This window comes from Dendrobates tinctorius, unplaced genomic scaffold (genome assembly GCF_039654945.1).
Source record: "Dendrobates tinctorius isolate UK_male_01 unplaced genomic scaffold, ASM3965494v1 ptg000144l, whole genome shotgun sequence".
Taxonomy (NCBI): domain Eukaryota; kingdom Metazoa; phylum Chordata; class Amphibia; order Anura; family Dendrobatidae; genus Dendrobates; species Dendrobates tinctorius.
In genome coordinates this window covers 11975379-11999488 of record NW_027361811.1, presented here as the reverse complement: position 1 = coordinate 11999488, position 24110 = coordinate 11975379, and the positions used below count along the sequence as shown (strand labels likewise).

The window sequence follows — 24110 nt, the reverse complement described above, 5'->3', positions numbered from 1 at the left end:
CAAGAAAAGTGAATGTGAAGCAGAGTGCTGGGTGCCGGGGAACAGGACTGAGGTGAGTATGTGGTGTTTTTTTTTTTTTTAGTTATTTATGTATATGAGATGTTTGGCTGCACATGGGGACACTATGGGGATCTTACTGTGGACATGGGGAGGCTATGGGGGTCTTACTGTGGACATGGGGAGGCTATGGGGTCTTACTGTGGACATCGGGAGGCTATGGGGGTCTTACTGTGGACATCGGGAGGCTATGGGGGTCTTACTGTGAACATTGGGAGGCTATGGCGGTCTTACTGAGGACATGGGGAGGCTATGGGGATCTTACTGTGGACATGGGGAGGCTATGGGGATCTTACTATGGACATGGGGAGGCTATGGGGTCTTACTGTGGACATGGGGAGGCCATGGGGGTCTTACTTTGGACATCGGGAGGCTATGGCGGTCTTACTGAGGACATGGGGAGGCTATGGCGGTCTTATTGTGAACATGGGGAGGCTATGGGGGTCTTATTGTGGACATGAAGAAACTATGGGTTTGTTACTGTGGACATGAAGAGGCTATAGGGGTCTTACTTTGGACATGGGGAGGCTATGGGGGTCTTACTGTGGACATGGGGATTCTATGGGGGTCTTACTGTGGACATGGGGAGATTATCGGGCTCTCATACTTGCCATGGGGAGTTTGTGTTGGCCTCATATGCTGGACATGGGGAGGTTGTGTGGGCCTCATATGTTGGACATGTGGAGGCTGTGTGGGCCTCATACGATATATAGAAGAGGCTGTATTCGGGTTCAAACGGTATATAGGGGACTGTCAGCATACTTAATTCTGCTCAATATTGAATGATTATAATTAGTATTAATTAGAATTATTATATTAATAATTATATGTTGATACTAATATTGAGCTTAATTCATTTCAGCCTATTGGTTCGACCCTCCACAACAGTCACAGTCTCTCATGTGGCCCCTCGAGAAAATTAAATGCCCACCCCTGATCCATATAATATATGATTTTCACCTTTTGTATTGAAGAACTGAAATAAATTAACTTTTTTATGATATTCTAATTTTGTGTGAAGCACTTGTATATACAATGAAGAGTGACACAAGCAAAAGGGGTAACAATGTTTTGAACTTTCAGGCTCCATCTCACCATCCACTACTGCTTCGAACATGAGATTACCATCACTTTATAGATAATTATCTTGGCTATCTCATACATAAATTTGACTTGCATGAAGTTAGAATATGATTAGTTATGCATATATCACTGCATTCTTACTGTTTTGCTTCTGGTGGCGGAAAAATCTTTTTATTCCTGTATACTACAAATTACAACCTGTTCTCACATTCCCTAATAACTCAGAGTGTTATTAGGTTAATTCCCAAGCGGTTCAAATCAAAGAGCAGCTATTAAGAAGATTTCCCATCATCCAGCTCATTGATAGCGGTATCTTGGTCAAGAAAATTGCCAAAGTGCATCATGTGAGTGCCATGACAGTTGGAAGAATATGAAATGAAGTCCGTCCATCCATTCGAAAGCCAAGAGATGGACATCCAGGCAAAATATCAGAGTCAACAAGTCAGCTTATCCCAAGGTCTATCAGTTCTGGCGCAACAAACACGACAGTGGGGGTGGCTCTTATGCTTCATAATAGTGAGATCACAGACGTCCGTGCAACGCATCGTGTGGAATGGTGGCCCGAAAAAATGTGAAAAAACATTGGCTCAAGTTTGCACAAGAGTGCAAAAAGTGGACAGTAGAAAACGGAAACGGGTGATTTGGAGCAATGAGACCAACGTCAATAGACTAGGCTATGATGGGTGCAAATGGGTCTGGAAGAAACAAGGGAAAAAAGGAGCTAACATATCAAGAAATTGAAGGAACTGTCAAGTTTGGTGGAGGACGTCTGATGATATGGGGTTGTTTCACAGCTTTAGGAACATGTACAAGAGACCTGGGATCAGATTTTGGTCGAGATACAGGTGCTTCTCACAAAATTAAAATATCATCAAAAAGTTAATTTATTTCAGTTCTTCAATGCAAAAAGTGAAACTCATATATTATATAGTCATTACAAACAGAGTGATCTATTTCAAGTGTTTATTTCTATTAATGTTGAAGATTATGGCTTACAGCCAATGAAAATGACAATAATAATGACTCATGATAATGAGTCATTATCTCAGTAAATTAGAATACTTTATAACACCAGCATGAAATCATGATTTTAAAATCCAAAATGTTGGCCTTCTACCAGTAAATGCACTCAATAGTTGGTCGGGGCTCCTTTGGCATCAATTACTGCATCAATGTGGTGTGGCATGGAGGCAATCAGCCTGTGGCATTGCTGAGGTGTTATGGAAGCCCAGGTTGCTTTGATAGCAGCCTTCAGCTCGTCTACATTGTTGGGTCTGATGTCTCTCATCTTCTTCTTGACAATACACCATAGATTCTCTATGGGGTTAAGGTCAAACGAGTTTGCTTGCAAATCAAGCACAGTGATACTGTTGTTTGTAAACCAGGTATTGGTACTTTTGGCAGTGTGGACAGGTGCCATGTCCTGCTGGAGAATGAAATTTACATCTCCAAAAAGCTTGTTGGCAGAGGGAGGCATGAAGTGACCTAAAATTTCCTGGTAGACGGCTGCGCTGACTTTGGTCTTGATAAAACACAGTGGACCTACACCAGAAGATGACATGGCTCCCCAAACCATCATTGATTGTGGATACTTCACATGTTCATTTTTATGTCCATTTGCAGTCCGTTTTCTAAAGAACGCAAATACGGACATACACTCCCACTGTATTCACATGTCAGGTTTTTCACATGGACCATGTGTCCGTGTGAAAAACCTGCATACATGTCCTTTTTTTGCGCAGCACGGACAAAATGTGTGTGGCACATGTGCACACAGATAACACAAGAATGATATCCATACATACCGGTGCCTGGGAAAAAACAGTACAATTCGAGCTGTTCCCAGGCGATGGATGATGAATACAGCTCTGTTTATTGTTGCATGGTTTCCCTAAACTCAGCATGACCAGGTGACAATGATGGGAGTAGTATTCAGCACCCGCTGTGTACAATATGTGTAAAATGAAGAATTAAATAAAAAAAACTGGCGTGGGCTCCCACATAATTTGGATAACGAGCAAAGGGAAAGCCCATGGCTTGGGGCTGATGTTATTAAGCTGGAAAAAGGGGACAATATCCCAAAAGGTTCCCAGGCTATTAATAACAGCTCACAGCTGTTTGCTTAGCCTTTACTGGACCTATGAATTCTAACGAGCAAAGGCTAAACAGACAGATGTGGGTTGATAATAATAGTCTGGGAAGGAGCTAGGGATATTGTCCCCCTCCCAGGCTATCAACATCAGCCCTCAGCTGTCCCAGAAATGGCGCATCCATAACATATGCCAAATCTGTCACTTAGCCTTGCTCTTCCCACTTGCCCTGGTCTGGGGGCAAGTGGGGTAATAGGTTTGATATCAGCTTTGTATTGTCAGCTGACATCAAGCCCAGGTAGAGGCGTATCTAGGCTTCCTGGCACCCGGGGCAAGAATTTGGTTCGGCGCCCCCCCCACCAAGTACATATGCGACTTGCACACTTAGCCATGTACCCACGAGCTGCTCTCCCTAATGCTCTCAATGTTCAGTAAAAAACTGAAAGCAGGAAGAGAAGCTCGTTGTCAAGTATGAAAATCGCATATGAGTGAAGTGTCCGTGTGATGACTACTGGAACCTGCAGAGCTGAATCCTGACATTGCAGCTTCTGAATTCTCACAACGAATGCACTGCACACTTTTAGGATTCTCCCTTGCCGATGTACAGTCATGTCAGCACAAGTATGTGATTTATATACTTCTGGCCACATTCCGACTAGACGTGCCCGGCCTCGCTCCATTCATTTTCATTGAGTGAGGCCACACATGTCTAGTCAGCATGTGACCGCATGTGTGTAAATTACCGGCACGAGAGAATCCTGACAGCGTTGAGTGAGCACTGTGAGAATTCAGAAGTCTGCAGTCACATAGAATGACTGCAGACTCATCACAAACCTGGACAACCCCTTTAATGTTCCTAACAAATAAAAACATGAGAACAAGTCAGTAGCACAAATAACATTTACATCCAGGTACCTTATACCTGGAGTCGTTCTCCTTTTCTTCTTCTTGTCCAGACCCCATGATGAGTTTTCTCATCCACAGCGGCCTCTGCAGACTTCCATCTTCTCCGGTCTTCTGCAGCAAATCTCCACACAATCCCCTTAATCCCTTCATGACCCAGCCTATTTTGACCTTAATGACCTGGCCATTTTTTGCAATTCTGACCAGTGTCCCTTTATGAGGTAATAACTCAGGAACGCTTCAACGCATCTTAGCGATTCTGAGATTGTTTTTTCGTGACATATTGGGCTTCAAGTTAGTGGTAAATTTAGGTCAATAATTTTTGCGTTTATTTGTGAAAAAATCAGAAATTTGGCGAAAATTTTGAAAATTTCGCAATTTTCAAATTTTGAATTTTTATTCTGTTAAACTAGAGAGTTATGTGACACAAAATAGTTACTAAATAACATTTCCCACATGTCTACTTTACATCAGCACAATTTTGGAAGCAAAATATTTTTTTTGTTAGGAAGTTATAAGGGTTAAAAGTTGACCAGTGATCTCATTTTTACAACAAAATTTACAAAACCATTTTTTTTAGGGACCACCTCACATTTGAAGTCACTTTGAGGGGTCTATATGGCAGAAAATACCCAAAAGTGACACTATTCTAAAAACTGAACCCCTAAAGCTACTCAAAACCACATTCAAGAAGATTATTAACCCTTCAGGTGTTTCACAGCAGCTAAAGCAATGTGGAAGGAAAAAATGGACATTTTAATTTTTCCAACACAAATTTTTTTTAGCATCAATTTTTTCATTTTCACATGGGAAACAGGATAAAATGGATCCTAAAATTTGTTGGGCAATTTCCCCTGAGTACACCGATACCTCATATGTGGTCATAAACCACTGTTTGGGCACACGGCAGGGCTCAGAAGGGAAGGAGCGCCATTTGACTTTTTGAATGGAAAATATGCTGGAATATTTAGCGCTTGCCATGTCGCGTTTGGAGAGTCGCTGTGTGCCTAAACACTGGAGCTCCCCCACAAGTGACCCCATTTTGGAAACTAGACCCCCCAAGGAACTTATCTAGATGCATAGTGATCACTTTGAACCCTCAGGTGCTTCTCAAATTGATCCGTAAAAAAAAAAAAAAAAGTACTTTTTTTTCACAAAAATTATCTTTTAGCCTCAGTTTTTTCATTTTCACATGGGCAACGGGATAAAATGGATCCTAAAATTTGTTGGGCAATTTCTCCTGAGTACACCGATACCTCATATGTGGTCATAAACCACTGTTTGGGTGCACGGCAGGGACCGGAAGGGAAGGAGCGCCATTTGACTTTTTGAATGGAAAATTAGGTCCAATCGTTATCAGACACCATGTCGCGTTTGGAGAGCCCCTGTGTGCCTAAACATTGGAGCTCCCCCACAAGTGACACCATTTTGGAAACTAGACCCCTTAAGGAACTTATCTAGTTGTGTAGTGAGCACTTTGAACCCCAAAGTGCTTCACAAAAGTTTATAACAGAGCAGTGAAAATAAAAAATCATTTTTTTTCCTCAAAAATGATTTTTTAGCACGCTATTTTTTATTTTCACAAGGGTAACAGGAGAAATTGGACCACAAAAGTTGTTGTCCAGTTTGTCCTGAGTATGCTAGTACCCCATATGTGGGGGGGGCCACTGTTTGGGTGCACGGCAGGGCGCAGAAGGGAATGAGCGCCATTTGACTTTTTGAAATGAAAATTAGCTCCAATCGTTAGCGGACACCATGTTGTGTTTGGAGAGCCCCTGTGTGCCTAAACTTTGGAGCTCCCCCACAAATGACCCCATTTTGGAAACTAGACCCCCTAAGGAACTTATCTAGATGCATAGTGAGCACTTTGAACCCCCAGGTGATTCACAGAAGTTTATAATGCAGAGCAGTGAAAATAAAAAATCTTTTTTTTTCCTAAAAAAAAATTTTTTAGTTGGCAATTTTTTATTTTCACAAGGGTACTAGGATAAATTGGACCCCAAAAGTTGTTGTCCAGTTTGTCCTGAGTACGCTGGTACCCCATATGTGGGGGGGAACCACTGTTTGGGCACACGTTGGGGCTCAGCAGGGTAGTAGTGACATTTTGAAATGCTGACTTTGATGGAATGGTCTGCGGGCGTCATGTTACATTTGCTGAGCCCCTGTGTGCCTAAACAGTAGAAACCCCCCACAAGTGACCCCATTTTGGAAACTAGACCACCCAAGGAACTTATCTAGATGTGTGGTGAGCACCTTGAACCCCGAAGTGCTTCACAGAAGATTGTAACGCAGAGCCATGAAAATAAAAAATCATTTTTTTTTTCCCTCAAAAAATCATTTTTTAGCCCGCAATTTTTTATTTTCACAATGGTAACAGGAGAAATTGGACACCAAAAGTTGTTGTCCAGTTTGTCCTGAGTACGCTGGTACCCAATATGTGGGGAGGGACCATTGTTTGGGCACACGTCAGGCCTCGGAATGGAAGTAGTGACGTTTTGAAATGCAGACTTTGATGGAATAGTCTGCGGTCGTCATTACGTTTCCAGAGCCCCTGATGTGCCTAAACAGTGGAAACCCCCCACAAGTGACCCCATTTTGGAAACTAGACCTTCCAAGGAACTTATGTAGATGTGTTGTGAGCACTTTCAACCCCCAAGTGCTTGACAGAAGTTTATAATGCAGAGACGTGAAAATGAAAAAAACTTTTTTTCCACAAAAATAAATTTTTAGCCCCCAATTTTTTTTATTTTCCCAAGGGTAACAGGAGAAATTAGTCCCCAAAAGTTGTGCAATTTTTCCTGAGTACGCTGATACCCCATATGTGGGGGTAAACCACTGTTTGGGCACATGTCGGGGCTTGGAAGGGAGGGAGCACCGTTTGACTTTTTGAACGCAAAATTGGCTGGAATCAATGGTTGCACCATATCGCGTTTGGAGACCCTCTGATGTGCCTAAACAGTGGAAACCCCTCAATTCTAACTCCAACCCTAACCCCAACACACCCCTAACCATAACCCTAACCCCAACACTAACCACAAACCTAACCCTCTTTCCAACCCTAACCCTCTTTCCAACCCTAACCCTCTTTCCAACCCTAACCCTAATGGAAAAATAAAAATTAAAATATTTTCTTTATTTTATTAGTTATGCCTACCTATGGGGGTGATAAATCTGGGGGTTCATTTACGTTTTATTTCTTTTGATCACTGTGAGAGTGATCAAAATGAAATAATGGAATCTGCAGCCGGCAGATTCGGGCGGGCGCACTGCGCATGCGCCCGCCATTTTCCAAGATGACGGCGCCCATGAACCGGACCCTCCGGACACCGGGGGCGGTGAGAGTGGGTGAGGGGGTTATCGGAAGCTGGCGGGGAGCGGAGGGAATGGGAGGGGGGGCAGATGATGACAGACGCCAGTACAATTGTTCCGTGGGAGCCGGCACGCGCACCTTCTCTGCGCCAGCTGTCAGCTTGACAGCTGACACAGAGAACCGCCGACTCTCAGGCCAGGGGGGCGGCAGAACGCAGCCGCCAGGGAGGACACTGCGGACCGCTGCATTAGGCGGCCCGGACTGCGCCCCCTGCCGGCTGCACCCGGGGCAACTGCCCCGGCTGCCCCCCCTAGATACGTCCCTGAGCCCAGGGGTTAGTAATGGAGAGGTGTCTATAAAATGCCCCCATTACAAATCCAATAGTAAGTTTTTAAATAAACACACCGCAAGAACAAAATCCTTTATTTGAAATAAATACTCCATTGAGCCTCTTTTTCCCATTTATTATAGTATAAATTAAAAAAACCAAAACACGTTCCTCACTTGTCCAACATATTCCATTTGTCCAACATAATCCATTTGTCCCACGCCGTAATACATCTCTGCTTCATCTGAACGCCTTTGCTGGTGCAACCATTCAGCCTGATATTCAGGAGACACTGAGATGAGCGTCAGGGCACAGCTTCAGTTTACCTGCGGTGATGTCACTGAGGTTACTGCAGGTCACTGAAGCTGCACTTCCCACCGGCAGCTCATTGTGAGCGGCCAGATGAACTACGGTGACCTCAATGAGATAATTATTTATTCAGGCCACTCACCGTGAGCTGAACTTGGGAACAGCTGGCAGTGACCAGAGGTAACGTCAATGACATTACCGCTCGTCATTAAAGCTCCCAAGCTCAGTGTGTCCTGGATTCGTGGCTGAGCAGCACAGTGGCTAAGGCCTGTTTCACACTTCCATTTTCTGGCGTCAGTCAAAATCCGTCGTTTGGCAAAAAAAAAGTGGATCTGACGGATTTGCCTGGTGGATCCGTTTTTTCCCCCATTGACTTGTATTGGCGGCGGATTGTGACGGATGGCCTTCCGTTGCGTCCGTCGTGCGGCGGATCCGTCATAAAATTGCTGTCCATCTGGTGGAAAGAACCTCCAAAGGAACGGTTTTTGTCTGCGTTTGATCCGTCACTGTCCATCGTCTGGTAGAATGGACGCCTATGGGCGACGGATCCGTCCCTATCCGCCTGCCCGGAAGAATTCCAATCCATTAAATTTAACCCCAAAACCCGTTCTGGCACAAAAAGAAATCTCTCTCTAGTTCTGTTCCTTTAAATTTCATACACTAGCTGCTGCGACGGATCCGTCAAAAAAATGCATCCGGTACATCAGTTTTTTGCAATCTGCAGCAGATCCGTTTATTAAACTCTTTGATGGATTTTGACTGACGCCAGAAAACGGAAGTGTGAAACAGGCCTAAGTGGTGAGCACTGCAGCCTTGCAGCGGTGGAGTCCAGGGTTCAAATTCCACAAAAGACATCTGCAAGGAGTTTGCATGTTCTCCTCATGTTTGTGTGGGTTTCCTCTGGGTGCACTGGTTTTCTCCCACTTTCCAAAGACATACTGATGGGGAATTTAGATTGTGAGCTGTCGGGGACAACAATGATAATGTGGTCAAACTGTAAAGCGCTGCGGAACATGTTAGCACTGTATAAAAAAAAGATTATTAATATTGTGCCACTGCTCAGTCATGTAATACAGATATAGCAGAGTCTGACTTGATGGGACAAATGGATTGTCATCGGACATGTTAGGAATTTTTTTTTGTTATTTTCATTTTTACAGTAATAAATGGGAAAATGTGGGAGGAGTGTGTTTATTTCAATTAAAGGGGTTTATTCTGGCTCTACATTTTTTACAATATGATTGTGGGGTTAAGAATGGGGGCGTCGTATAGACGCCTCTCCATTACTAACACCTGGGCTTGATGTCAGCTGACATTACAAAGCTGACATCAATCCCAACAATAGTACTCCATTTGCAACTGCACCAGGGCAAGTGGGAAGAGTGAGGCTGAGGGCTGGTTAGCTGGGAAGGGGGACAACATCCCTGGACAGTTCCCAGGCTATTAATATCAACCTACAGCTGTCTGCTTAGCCTTTTCTGGTTACAATTTATAGGCTAATTCTACATCACATTTTTTCTGGGGTCCCCTGTAAACTAACCCATTAAGACTAAGCAAACAGCTGTGAGCTATTATTAATAGCCTCGGAACCTTTTGGGACATTATCCCCTTTCCCAGATTAGTAACATTAGCCCCCAGTCATGGGCTTTCCCTCTGCTGGTTGTCAAAATTACGCAGGAGCCCACGCCAATTTTTAAATTTAATTCTTTCTTTTAGACACGATGTACACAGTGGTGTTGAGTACAACTTCCATCATTGTCGCCTGATTGCACTGAGCTCAGGGAGACCAGGCGACAACAATCAGAGCTGTCTTCGGCACCCAGGAACAGTTATCTACTGCTTTTCTCAGGTGCCGGTACGTGTCACACAGGCACACGGATGCCACAGGGTTGTCACACACGGACAGCAAACAGATACATGGATGTCACACACGTACATAAAGATGACACACGGATCTCACAAGTACTGTTTTTTCCAGTACAAGAATCACCAGGATGTGTGAAGGGGGCCTAAAATGTATTTGGTTTACAAATGTTGTTTTGCCAAATATGACCACTAGATGGTGTAATTGATCAAGAAGTGAATTTCTATTTCCATTGGACTTTTGTTGGCCATGTACAGTATACTGTAAATTGGAAATACAATGCTGGAGATTAGTTCCGAACTATAATCTAGAAAGGAGAATTGTAACAAAAACTTTACCTAAGATTTCTCCACAAATCCTCTGAATAATTTTCAAATAGTAGTTCAGAATGAAGAATTAGTATTTTTAAAGATAAAATGAAAAGTGACATGAATGTGTAAAAGTCAGTGCAAGTAATGTTATCAACCTTCTACAGGACCTGGATGAATTAATTCATAAAAATGTATTTCTATCTTTACTGTATTGTTCAATGTTATGGCTCACCTGGCAAGGTGGATTCTGTAAGTGAGAGATGTCTAAATGAGCAGCATGGACTGGACGTGTTATTGCAGAGTGGAATCATAGAGGTGGATTATTATGCTTTGCTTATATAGCGCCATCATATTCCACATTGGTTTACAGACATTATCAGCACTGTCCCCATTGGGGCTCACAATCTAAATTCCCTATCAGTATGTCTTCGGGGTGTGGGAAGAAACCCGAGTAATCAGAATAAACCCATGGACAACATACGAACTCCTTGCAGATGTTGTCTTTGGTGGGATTTGAACCCAGTACTGCAAGGCAATAGTGCTGATTAGTGAGCCATCATACTGCCCAATGCACATAAAACACGTACGTCTGAATGAGGCCTTAGTGAGAGCATCAATGGCTCTGCCAATACTATATTCCATTACATGACTAAATCACAGAAATATTTTGGTAGATGCTATGTTGAAAAACCGAATGTAATAATCATGATTTGCTCCTTCATCCATCTTTCACATTATCAATGTGAAAAAAAAGGAAAAATTAGCAAAAACCTCTTGTATGAGTGTAGGGAAGGTGACCTGACAGACGGACGGACTTGTCAGAATAGAGAAAGATAGGTTTGCACAGTTTAGACAGGTGTCAGTTATAACAGTGTGGAAACAGCTAGGAAAGTGTAGTGGACGTGCAGTACCTTGGGTTGACCATTAGAGGGCAGGGAGGAGCGTGAGCATAGGACTTGACTTCAGCTTAGGGCTTAAGAAACCGTTGGTCATGGGGGGCGGAGTCAGAGGGAACCGGGAAAGTTATCAATTTGACAGGAGGGTTCCAGAAAGTTCCAGTCCCCAGGGGGAGCTCAAGTGACAGGAGGACTATGACAATTTGTGCACTGTGAGAGAACCAAACCAGGGGGACTGAGGAGAAAGTCAGGGGGGTGGTCCTGACACAAAAGTACCGCAGCATAGACGAGGCACAGAGGAAAAGCATACCGTATTGAGAGAGACGACTGATCAGCAAAAGTACTGTTGGTTTACGGGCCTAAGGCTGCCACAGTGACGGATCTGACAGGAGCATCTAAGAAGTGAAGAGGGGGACGGTGCGTACATGTACGTCCCCGGTGTAAAGTACGGTGTGCGTGAAGCGGCCCTGGATATGGATGGCCGCGAAGGAGATATTGTGGTGTACTGTGAGGGCCGGCCGTCGGACGGTGAGAGAATAAACTTGGACCTGTTGAACCCGAAACCTGCCTCATCTTGTGTCTATACGTTGCTGAGCGGTACCCAGAGGGACCACCCCCCAGCTCGGCCCAGCAACCCTACATGTGCAGAAACTTGTACCTACCCCATCTTTCCTGCTCCTTGAGAAACAGGAGCAAGGATCTTTGCCCAAGTAGTTAAGCCTCATTCAGACATATGTGAAAAACAGGCTGATTTTGATCAGTGCACTAGATTAGATTTTTATCAGTATATCAGTCTTCACCAGCAGATGCCAAGGCAAACAGGATCATGGGGTGCATTAAAAGAGGTCTGGATGCACAAGATGAGAGCATTATACTGCCTCTGTACAAATCCCTGGTTAGACCGCACATGGAGTACTGTGTACAGTTTTGGGCACCGGTGCTCAAGAAGGATATATTGGAACTACAGCGAGTACAAAGGAGGGCAACAAAAATAATAAATGGGATGGGGGATCTACAATACCCAGAGAGATTAGCAAAATTAGGATTATTTAGTCTAGATAAAAGGCGACTGAGGGGCGATCTAATAACCATGTATAAGTATATAAGTGGACAATGCAAATATCTCTCCGAGGATCCGTTTATACCAAGGAAGGTGACGGTCACAAGGGGGCATTCTCTGCATCTGGAGGAGAGGTTTTTCCACCAACATAGAAGAGGATTCTTTACTGTTAGGGCAGTTAGAATCTGGAATTCCTTGCCTGAGGAGGTGGTGATGGCAAACTCAGTCTAGGGGTTCAAGAGAGGCCTGGATGTCTTCCTGGAGCGTAACAATATTGTATCTTGCAGTTATTAGGTTCTTTAGAAGGACGTAGATCTGGGGATTTATTCTGACGGAATATATGCTGAACTGGATGGACTAATGTCTTTTTTTCGGCCTTGCTAACTATGTCACTATGTTACCATCAGGGATTTTCTCATATGACAAAAAAAAACAGCTTGGAAAGCGTCTCCTAAAATAGTCCTTTCTTTTTCCTTGGACAAATGTAAAAAATGAAAAGCTCCTGTTTAGCGATGAAAAAAACAAAACATGATTTTTGGAATTTGCAGTATATGGGCCTCTTTTCATCAAATGTTTTAAAGTTAATAGGAGTAGTAGTTTACGCTGCTGTTTTGGACTCAAGAAATCCAGAGGACGGAGTAAGGGATTACGTCATGCGGTTTATTCTCAACGCGTTTCGAAGTTGAACCAACTTTTTCATCAGAACCATTGAGGTTCTCCTACTAATTGTTTAATTGTTCTACACAGCGGGACCTCTAGACCTGAGCGCAATGCAGCAGCTGTCCCACTTTGATTCTCCAGAAGGTAAGCATTTCTTATACCTCTCACCAGACCAAGTTCTCCACCTTGGCGGGCCCCCTTTTTCAAAGTTATAGAATCGTAGAGTTGGAAGGGACCTCCTGGGCCATCTGGTCCAACCCCCTGCTCAAAGCAGGATTCGCTAAATCATCCCGGACAGCAGACAGATGTCTGTCCAGCCTCTGTTTGAAGACTTCCATTGAAGAACTCACCACTTCTCGTGGCAGCCTGTTCCACTCATTGATCTCTCTGCCAAAAAGTTTTTTCTAATATCTAATCTGTGTCTCCTCCCATTCAGTTTCATCCCATTGCTTCTAGTCTTTCCTTGTGCAAATGAGAATAAAGATAATCCTTCTACAATGTGACAGCCCTTGAGATATTTGTAGACAGTTATTAAGTCTCCTCTCAGTCTTCTCTTTTGCAAGCTAAACATTCCCAAATCATGCAACCTTTCCTCATAAGACAGGGTTTGCAGACCGGTCACCATTGTGGTCGCTCTTTTCTGAACTTGCTCCAGTTTGTTGATGTCTTTTTTAAAATGTGGTGCCCAAAACTGGACACAGTATTCCAGATGAGGTCTGACCAAAGAGGAGTAGAGGGGGATAATGACTTCACGTGATCTAGACTGTATGCTTCTGTTAATACATCCTAGAATTGCATTTGCCTTTTTTGCTGCTGCATCACACTGTTGACTCATATTCAGTCTGTGATCTATTAGTATACCCAAGTTTTTTTCACATGTGCTGTTGCTTAGCCCTATTCCTCCCATTCTGTATATGCTTTTTTCATTTTTATTGCCCAGATGTTGTACTTTGCATTTTTCCCTGTTAAAAACCATTGTTAGTTGCTGCCCACTGCTCCAGTTTATTTATATCTTTTTGAATCCTCTCTCTCTTTTCTAGTATTAGCTATCCCTCCTAGCTTTGTGTCATCAGCAAATTTAATCAGTTTACCCTCAATTCCTTCATCTAAATCGTTGATAAAGATGTTGAACAATACAGGGTCCAGGACAGAGCCCTGTGGTACACCACTTGAGACATTCTTCCAACTGGATATGCAGCCATTTACGACCACTCTTTGGGTCTGATCACTAAGCCAGTTATGAATCCACCTAACAGTTGCCTTGTCCATTCCATACTTAGTCATTTTTCAATAAGGATTGTGTGAGATACTTTGTCAAATGCTTTTCTGAAGTCAAGATATACTATATCTACAGCATTTCCCTGATCCACCCAATCCGTGATTCCGTCATAGGAAATTAAGTTAGTCTGACAAGACTTTTTAGTTACAAACCCATGCTGACTCTGTTTAATCACTTCTTATCCAGGTACTGACATACATGTTGTTTAATAATTTTTTCAAAGCTCTTTCCTGGTATGGAAGTCAGACTCACCGGCCTATAGAAGTTCATCTGTTGACCGAGGAGTTTCCATTGTCCAGTGCTGTAAAATGGTTTTCTTTGTTTCCAGCAAGACCAAGTGTATGTTATCAGAGGTCAAAACGTTTGCTGCTGTGCCCCGCTGCCCCCGATGAGAATACAATAAATACAGCCAAGGTCTAGCTTAGCCTTTGAAAAGCCCTTTTTATTAAAAGAAAAAGGTCTTATTCCAAAAAGATTAATTTTATTACATCCAAAGGCAGTGCATTAGAGTAGCCTTTCCCTTATTTTACTGGAATGTGAGTTATCTAAAAGTAATAAACTGAAGACCAAGATCATACAATGAGGTTGTACTGCCATATTACATGTTTTTCACAACCAAAATTTGGGACTTGATCTTATAAAGTATACATTTTCCTTTAGGCCAGGTTCAGACAAGCGTATTAGTCCAAGGTCAGAATTTATGCTAAGGACCCAAAGTGACAACTCCGTAAGGGCCTCCCTGGTTGGGTGGAGAGTTTCTTCTGTAATATGGGTGCACAAAAGCACCTATAATACTCACGTGTGATACCAGCCTTATACCACACCTGAGCGGGTAATCCTGGTCATGCATAGAGACAGTTGGTTGATGCATCTTAGATGGACAGAGAAAAAAAGCCACAAGATATGAAGGAGTTTCTATAGACTTTTGTAGGATTTTATTAGGGATTGTCTGAAGAGTACTATACAAAACAATCTGGATGTTGACATAGAAATTTATTTCATACAAAGATCATAAGGCTCCAATTACAGGTAGAATGTCTCCTATTTTACAACGGAAAGTTCTACATACAGGTTTATTACGAGCTCCCAGAGTTGTGTCGGTAAAGGACGAGCTACAGAAAAGAAGTACACTGTAATCACACATAGTAACACATAGCACTGTTCCAACGTCATCGTAAACCAGCTACACATAACCGCCACTGTACAGACGGAACATATGAAATATCACAGATCACCAGGAACTCCGCTGTAATGATCCATCATTTCTTTGCGCTTTCATCACATGGGCCAACGTCCAGTTTTACCGGAGCCGACCAAATCTCCCACAGCTGTCAAATAACAATAATAGCTCGGCCGTGGTTTTTCAATATCTTAATCCTCGGGGTTAAAGGCGAATGCTATTTTAAAGCAGAGATCACATTTTCTATTAGTGAAGGGATAAGTAGAAACATAAACCCTTGTAAATTTCTACTCCTCATTCCAGGACTGTACTTTAGATTAGTGGGAAACAAATGCTAGCACTGTGCCCCACTCAGGACTATTGTGGATGGCTTACGACTGCAATATCCTTACCCCATATGGTTCTACTGCACCGAACACCATTGCGTGCATCAGTATATATGACCCCCGGATCACCGCCTCTTGAGCTAGGCATTAAGCTGGCTACACTGCGCCATACTTGCATCAAGACTTTCTTATTAATAAAATATAAACTTTCTTTCAGATTTATAACTCGTTTCATTTTTCCATGTATAGGACATAAGGATCCTGAAATTGAAAAATAACCAGGTCTGATTCATTTTAGTATCAGTATGTATCCCATAGTAAACAGGACCGTTTGTCTTAAAAACGCTAAGATAATGCTATCGTTATTGCCCTACGCATGGGGGCCCTTGGATTCTGGCGTGGCCACATGGACAAGGTGTAGTGTGGATTTTTTTAATTTCGTTATTTGATCTTTAATTTCCATATGATAAGCAATTACTGGCTAAATAATTTTTTTGGTCCTTCCAACTACCCTGTAATGGTGGAGGCTGGCAAACAAGAAGTAACACAACAATGGGACAGAAAAATGTAGTCTAGTCTAAAATGTGTACTACTAAAATATAGTGTAACTGTGATAGAAAATTGTGTGTTACAAATGTGCTTACTGTTTTACAATGAGCTTACATTGTAGGGCTCACTGAGGTAGGGACTGGAGTGAACAAAGAAAATCTGCAAATATAGGTCCTACCTATTTAGGCCATTACATTAATAAGTATAAGCTAGGGGCGGACATACTACTGGTGTAACCTGTGTAGCACCAAAAATATATGAGCCTTTCCTACGCATTTCGGACAAAGTCATAGTCCTTACTCATGGATCCATGACTAAGAAATATGGCTTACTCTGAAATGCGTAGAAAAAAGCTATATATATTTTCACAATGTTGGGAATGTCCTGTTTTTATCTAAATTACAAAAAAAAATGTTTTTCACCTTTTTTTTATCCAAAAAAAGACTAGATTCTTCCTATATCCTCTTTCGTCTATTACCACCGAGCAGGAGCGTTGTTATATCTGGGCCAAAGAACACCGGCAACTTCAATTTGGGTGAGCTGGATTGTATTTTTCTTTATATCATAATTACTTGTCATTTATCATAGAGAAAAAGCTAGCTGATTTATGATGAGCTTTCGGAAAAGAGGGGCCCTCTACTGTCCGTGTCCGCCCCTGTATAAATGGATCATATATGGTAATATTAATGCTTCTTTTATACCTATAGAAATAACGTATGCTGATCTGTGATGTCAGTAACATATTAGGAGGAATGGAAAGATAAGGATTGTCTGTCTTTACTGGCCGCATCATCCTGATATTTTTTCTCATGTAAAACCTCTTGTACTAAGTACAAGGTTTGGTCTGAAGGCAACTATACAGCTCATGATGAGTCATAGTTGAGGACTTGTCCATAGCAAACCAAAAACTTTACATTTTCCAGCTCCCATTAGAAGTGAGAGCCAGATACCTTTGTATCATCTCTCCTGGACGTCTGTAAACTTTCCCGATTCCTATTGTTTGTCACTTACAATGAGCCATCTAAGTTCATCAGTCAGGCTTCACACTTGCTGTAACCTGCTTCTAGTCCTTCTACATATGGAGTAATGTGTTACCAGACAAATTACAAGACTTGGACGTTAAACCAAGGCCTAATGATGTGTTAATGCACATAACAACCTGCTTCACTGTATATGAAGAGCAGGAGCCCATTATATACTGAAGAGATGACAATTCACACACTGTAATGAATAAATATGGGTCTCCACACATGGGACATTTGGAAGGATAGGTGCCATCAAGATATCGCTCTGTGCACACAGTAAAATGGCAGACAGTGGCCTATGATATAGAGCAGTGTTCCCCAACTCCAGTCGTCAAGAGCCACCAACACATCGTTTTCAGTGTTTCCTTAGTATTGCACAGGTGATGGAATTATTGTCTGTGCAGATACTCCAGTTATCAGCTGGGCAATACTAAGGAAATCCTGAAAACATGACCTGTTGGTGGCTCTTGAGGACCAGAGTTGGGGAACACTGATATAGAGCATATCATGGGCACGAGTAGCCATACTGACATCTATAATCTGTCATGGAATTCTATGGCGATTCCAGAAATCAGACTATTGTTGGCAACAAGGCCACTATCTCTAAGATGATTTTCTTGACAGCAAAATTGTCTGACTATTAGAGATGAACAAACCCAAACTTAAAAGTACGGGGTTCATACTGGACAGTTAGTGTCCGGTGGTAAACGCTGAACACAGACTTCTCCCAGAAGACCGTTGCAATGTTTGGAGTCCAGGAGAATACAGAGAGAGATTCAGGTCCTCATTCAGGGGGAGAGAGATTTGGGTTCTGGTTCAAGTACAGTTACCCGAAATGCTACGGGCCCGCTCATCCCTACTTACTATATATCTTGTGACCGCCCTCTTTCTGAGCTGGGAAAGCCATCCAGTCTGGCCTAAGCTGTTACAAGTGGTTCAGCCGCTCGACCCTTATTCACATTCACGCCACTTGGCAAGTGATAAGGTTTTAAATACTAGAGTAGGGACTGTCCCACAAGGGTTGCCGTGACGTGGCGGGATGGCTTGTGCATTATTTTGATCAAAATTATATTTACTAAATACCCTTATTATTATTATTATTATTACCTTTATGCATTATTTGCAGTATATTTTTTACTTTTAGTTCAGGATATTTGTGTTTTTTGCTTTTTGTTTTCTCTTACTATATATCTTGATGACAACTTTCCTTCACCCTAATATAGAAGGAAACAACCTGACATTTGCAAACTGTACAAGATATTACAGATCACCACCAACAGAGAGACCTATGGGAGGCAAAATCTGCCATTGTGAGCAGCTACAATTCTCAGATTAAATCTGACCTTTAATAAGCCCTTCATGTCTCAGAATGACATGCAACATGTAATCTCTTGGATGGATACAATTACATGTACAATTCTGTTTGCTGGATTAACGTTTGCATTCACTTTTTCAGTAATATGGTTCCAAATTTTGACCATGGTTTGTTATAAAAAGGCCTCTTAAGCTACAATTATACAGGAATCCTGACTGCCTCCATATATGAATATGTGGAAGGGTAAGACCCCACAACAGGATGGCGGTGAAACGGGATGGACACGCCAAATAGAGGGCGTTGCATCAGTAAGTTAATTTGTAATAAAGGCTGTTACATATCAGATACTGCAGTGAGTATAAAGCCTTAGTCTTATCCAAAGCTGTGTGTTAAGCGAAACATCCAGTTACCTCCTTTATGTTCTTCAGCTCTGTACTCTTACTCCCTGCATTCAAAAACAAGACATAAATTCACCCTTTTAGTGACTTGGACTAGCTGAAAATCGCAGCCTGTCATGTATGAATGCAAAATATTCAGTGCAATGAATGTCCAGTTACCATAAATTCAATCTTTTGTGCTTTCTCTGCATAGAAAACAATGTTAATTAGGATGTAAAATATGTCATGTAGCCATAATACCACAGAATTACATCTGAAACTACTAGGGCCCCAGGGTTCTTCTGAACTTGCAGGGAATTTGTCTGGAAGATCAATTCCACCCCACTCTCCCAATTGCATATATGGGTATGTAGTCTTTGAAATGTATATCCATTCACACTTTTATATCTTCTACCTATCACTGCTTTCCCAAATAATTACCAATTTAAATCATATGCATATGAGGCATTAAAGGCTCTGGGCGTGGCAGAGCACTTAAGGAACTCTGCCTCCTGAGCTTTCCCCAACCAGAACCAGCCTGTTTAGCTTGATTGATAGTCCACTGTCTGCAAAGAAATCACGCAGTGCGTTATCATTCAAGCCAAAGAGGCATGAATGCATATGAATTAAAGCGTTGTTTGGGAGTGCAGCAACAGATAGAAGACAGAAAGGTGTCAATGGATTTAAATCTCCAAGACCTTCATGCCCATATATGCTATTTTTTGGGGATGATTTTGTTGGCAGATTTTCTTTAACTATAAGATTACAGGAGGTAACATGTTGATATAAGTTCAGCTCCGTACAACCATGAATGGTCTGGGTGTTGCCACCATAACACGAATGAAGAAATATGGCAGCATCATGACTATGTGAAAGCAACCAAAAACTGTCAGTGGTGGCACAATGATAGACTCTTATGTACATAGATGCAATATTTATATATGTATCTAATAAAATAAATTACACAAATCAATTATATTACATAAAATATAAAGAATAACATGGCTAAAATGTTTCCTTCAAATATAGTGCAAGCATATACTTTATACTTGGGGTATGACTTTACATGTAAGACGTTCTTTATTTATGATGTAACAAATTGAGATTACAAATGATTCAGTTGCCAGGACACTTTTTTTAATTTAAATGCATGTATTTGAGGCTAAAAATAATTTTTGCAATTGGGTTTCCTTAAAAAAATTTGCACAGTTTGACTTTTGCAGGCTGGTTTTTTTTCCTGGACCTTCAGTTTTAATGTAGTCTGAGGTTCTAAATCAGCTAAGAGGAGCTCAGAATAGACAGATAAAAGAGTTCCCTCAGACCATGATAATAAGATGACTGACATACTGATGACTAGACAGTGCAAACAAGAGGCCATAGAATGCATAAGGTGCTACATTATTTATGGAAACCAACCGCAATTGCAAAAATGATTTTGAGCCCTGGTTACCTGCACTTAAGCAAAATAAATGTCCCCAAAGTCGACAACCCCTTTAAAGGTTTTTTCTCCAAGAATGGACTTCTCCCGCCTAAGATTCTCAATGGGCGAAAATAACATACTCTTCTTTGCCTCAGCATCAGCTTTGTAACACTATCTGTGGTGAATATCTAGAGACACTGGTGGTGACAGCACCACTATAGTGCATGTCACCACTGCAGCCAATCACTGGGCTCATCAGCTTTGCCAATGTAGATGGCATGAGTCACTGAGCTCAGTTTTTGGCACATCTTACAAATGCTGTGCACCTCCAATACAAATCTGTCGAAGACTCCTTGATAAATTGGGGCCAAAGTATTTACTCCTGGACTATGGGTCAGGGCAAATTTGCAGTAGTATGTGGAGTTGTGCTTTAATCCTACGCAGAAGTGTCTTTATAGTGTCCTGTTATAATTCTCATTGTATATACATAGATCATGCCGTAACCAGCTTCTGTAACTGAAGTGCATACCCATAAGGCCACACGTGCGCATTTCATGGCCGGTATATGGAACAGGCTGATCTCGGATCTTCAGACCCAAACATAAGCTTCATAGACACATGAAACCTTCATGAATCCAGTGATGTGTCACTTACTGAGTTTGCTGTAGGTTCAATATAATCAATGATTTGTCACCAAGAGATTTTCATTAAAGGACAAGCTGTCTCGTGCATATTGGTCCAACCACGCCCTCACCACTGATGGGCAGTATCTCAATGCACGGCGTATACAGAAAGCTGACAATCAGTGGTACACAGCTTCACTTTCCACTGCTAGATTTGCAGCAGAGAAACTGATTTTTATCAAAACTGCTGCACCCAGTGAACTAAGTGAAAATATCACTGGAATCAGGGTCTCTGCCCCTACATCAAGCTGTTCTCAGATGGGGTAGCAAAAACCTGGTGGCAGATCCTCTTTAATGTCTCAGTTTACATTAAATAATTAATGACCTTTTATTATTGTGTGCAGCCAATAAAAACTGAAAATAACTCGCTTATGAAAATGCCATTTACGCAATATTACCTGCACAAGTGATATAAAGGCTTGGACGTGTACATGGATATAGCAGACAACTACTTTAGTTGTTGTATTCTTCTATACTCAGAATGTTTGGCTCTATTTTGCACACATGAAAGAGGTCATATGTAGTAATCAATAAAAGAATTGTAATTCAGGAAACTTAAAACAGTTTCTTTCTTTCCTGGGAAATGTAATTCATTTAAATGGAATGTTACGAGAAATTTGAGCGGATTGTCCCCCGTTTGATATTCATGTACAGGCTTGTGCGTGGGTATATACAATATACACTGACTTAGTGGGAACAGATCCCCTTGTCACCTGCATTAAATTACCCTTCTCACCCGTAGTCATCACCAATATACCAGCTGAACACCGGCCATATGCTCTGCAAATATCAGCTGTGCTTAAATGAAAAATATACACAAAGACTAAAAAGAGAATAAAATGTTGGGGAAAAAAAAAATCAATATTGCCAGACACGTAAAAATATCTTTCTCATCATGCGCTTTGTGCATTAATCTTTTAGGTTTATACAATTGAATAAGTTAAGAAGACATATTTCTTTACTACAAATTTACCAAAATATTTCAACACATAAAAAGGTAAGAAAATAAAACCAGCAAATAAAATGTTGCTTGTATAGGCATCGGCTACCCGTTCCACTGCCAGGGATGACGGTATGTATCAGTCCTTTCTGGCAGGAAGGGGTTACAGGAGATTATACTGAGGTTTATATTCAAATTGTCTCTTCAAGAACGGTGAAAGTGGAAGTCCTTGACATTTTTTTTTATACTTTATACACATCATTATGTCGATTGCTAAAAATATAGAAATATTTCCTTAAGTACCTCACTATACAGTAAAAAACAATGGAATCTAAACAGTTTACAAGGTATTTCTGTATTTTTGGTAAGAGTGTCAGTAACACATTTAAGGATCGGAAAGACCGCTTTGAGAGGTGGCGGGGAAGAGAAACATCTGAATATAACCCTCAGTTACTAATATTGCAATAGTTTACGAGCTGTTGGCAACATTAAGTGCCGAGCTGATTTTACATGCCAGCCACTTCCGTAGTGGGCAGTAGTATTCATTGTGGAACTGCTCAAACTCCGGAGTCTGGCGGATGTCATGTAGAAAAGAAATGTCAATGTCTGACTCCAGCAGGACAAGCAACAATGGTAGGAGCACCAAGAGCAAGCCCAAAGCTACCAGAGCAAGCCGGGAGAAACTCTTCAGAAACGCATTCAGCTGCATGTTTCCCATTACAAAATTGTAGCTGACACTTAGTGCTTTTCGGGCTTCCTTCATTTCTTCTTCCTCTGCAATCAAAAAGGCATGTTCATCTGCATCAAACTCCTCAAATGAATCAGCACCGTCTCTTTCACCCTCTGATCGGAGCGTGCTGTTAAAGAGCATCTCCACCCCCTCATCTATTGGTGTGGGCAACAAGCTAGCACTGGGGTTGTACATCTGCTCGGAGATGGTTAGAGGCTCCTCTTTAATGCTGTCCTCTCCATCGTATCGGAGATCTGCCATCACCTCATTATCCCTAGATGGGGAGTTGCCAGGCACAGGGGAAGAATTACCATCATTCTGCTGGGACAGAAGGATACCTGAAGAAAAGAACAAGGAAACAGTCATTGCCAGGACTTCTACACATGAGCACATTGTCTGCCATGAGCCAGTAGTGGATTATCTAGGTTTTTATTTCAGAAGGCGCTGTTAGCAACACATAACTTGCTTGTGAGAACACTCTAGTTAGCGGTTACAACATCCGTAGTGTTAATGAAGCACAGGACAGAAATCGTAGGCCTCATGGCCACATATCTGGTACCGGACGGTAACGGATTCCAGCGTTTGGTATGGGATTGTTCACAATCATCTGGCGCATCAATTGGTGCACTGGACCGCTCAAAGAGTATAGAAAACACTACATGTTGCATTTTTCTTCAACTTTGCAGTAGAAACCGGTATAAATGTTTAATAACAAGAGGTGCTGCAAAAAAACATACGGATGGCCTACTGCAATTCCTCCTTCTCATTCCCCCAATAACTACTCACATAGTGATAAAATCTTACCAAACATACAAATCTTTCTTCTCCAAACATAGTTGGATTTCTCCTTAGTAGTCTCGGATACTAACACAACCTCTACTCCTCAACAGGTCTTCTCCTCTGTTCTTACAGACGCCTCTCCCCTCCTCCATATGTTCAGAGGGCGCTCAAGACTAAAACTTTCCGCCTCATTCAGACTGGTATAATTTGCTATACCTTTCTTTTAATTCACTGCACTAGTCCATACAGAGGCATCCAGTAAAAAAATATACCACACAGCATAAGCTTCTTTCCCACATGGGATATATGCCGCTTTATGTCTATCCTCCCAACGTATACTAGAAACTACCGCACGGCAAGTATTGCCACGTATCCCCCACCTTTCCTGTTTGTCCTGTACACTGGAATAAGACTTGCCCATACTCAGCACACTGCATGTATTAACAGACGATGCAAATGTCTGAAGAGACCATTATCACCGAAAGACTTGTTTTAAACCAGTGTAATAATGCCATGGGGTCAGGAAGGATATAAATTCAGCCACATTCACACATTCAGTATTTGGTCAGTATTTTACCTTAGTAACTATAAGCCAAAACCAGGAGCGGGTGATAATACAGAAGTGGTGACGTGTC

General features: G+C 41.9%; 1 protein-coding gene across 3 annotated transcripts in view; it reads right to left on the bottom strand.

The window, feature by feature from the left end:
• Positions 1-15059: 15059 nt before the first annotated feature.
• Positions 15060-24110, bottom strand: part of FRMD3 (FERM domain containing 3) — a 245599-nt gene continuing 236548 nt past the window's right edge. For all 3 annotated transcript variants that reach the window (XM_073546031.1, XM_073546029.1, XM_073546032.1), the window contains one exon: positions 15060-23033. In XM_073546031.1, coding sequence (XP_073402132.1) covers positions 22435-23033 — 599 coding nt within the window. In that variant the 3' untranslated portion in view covers positions 15060-22434. The remainder of the gene's footprint in view (positions 23034-24110) is intronic.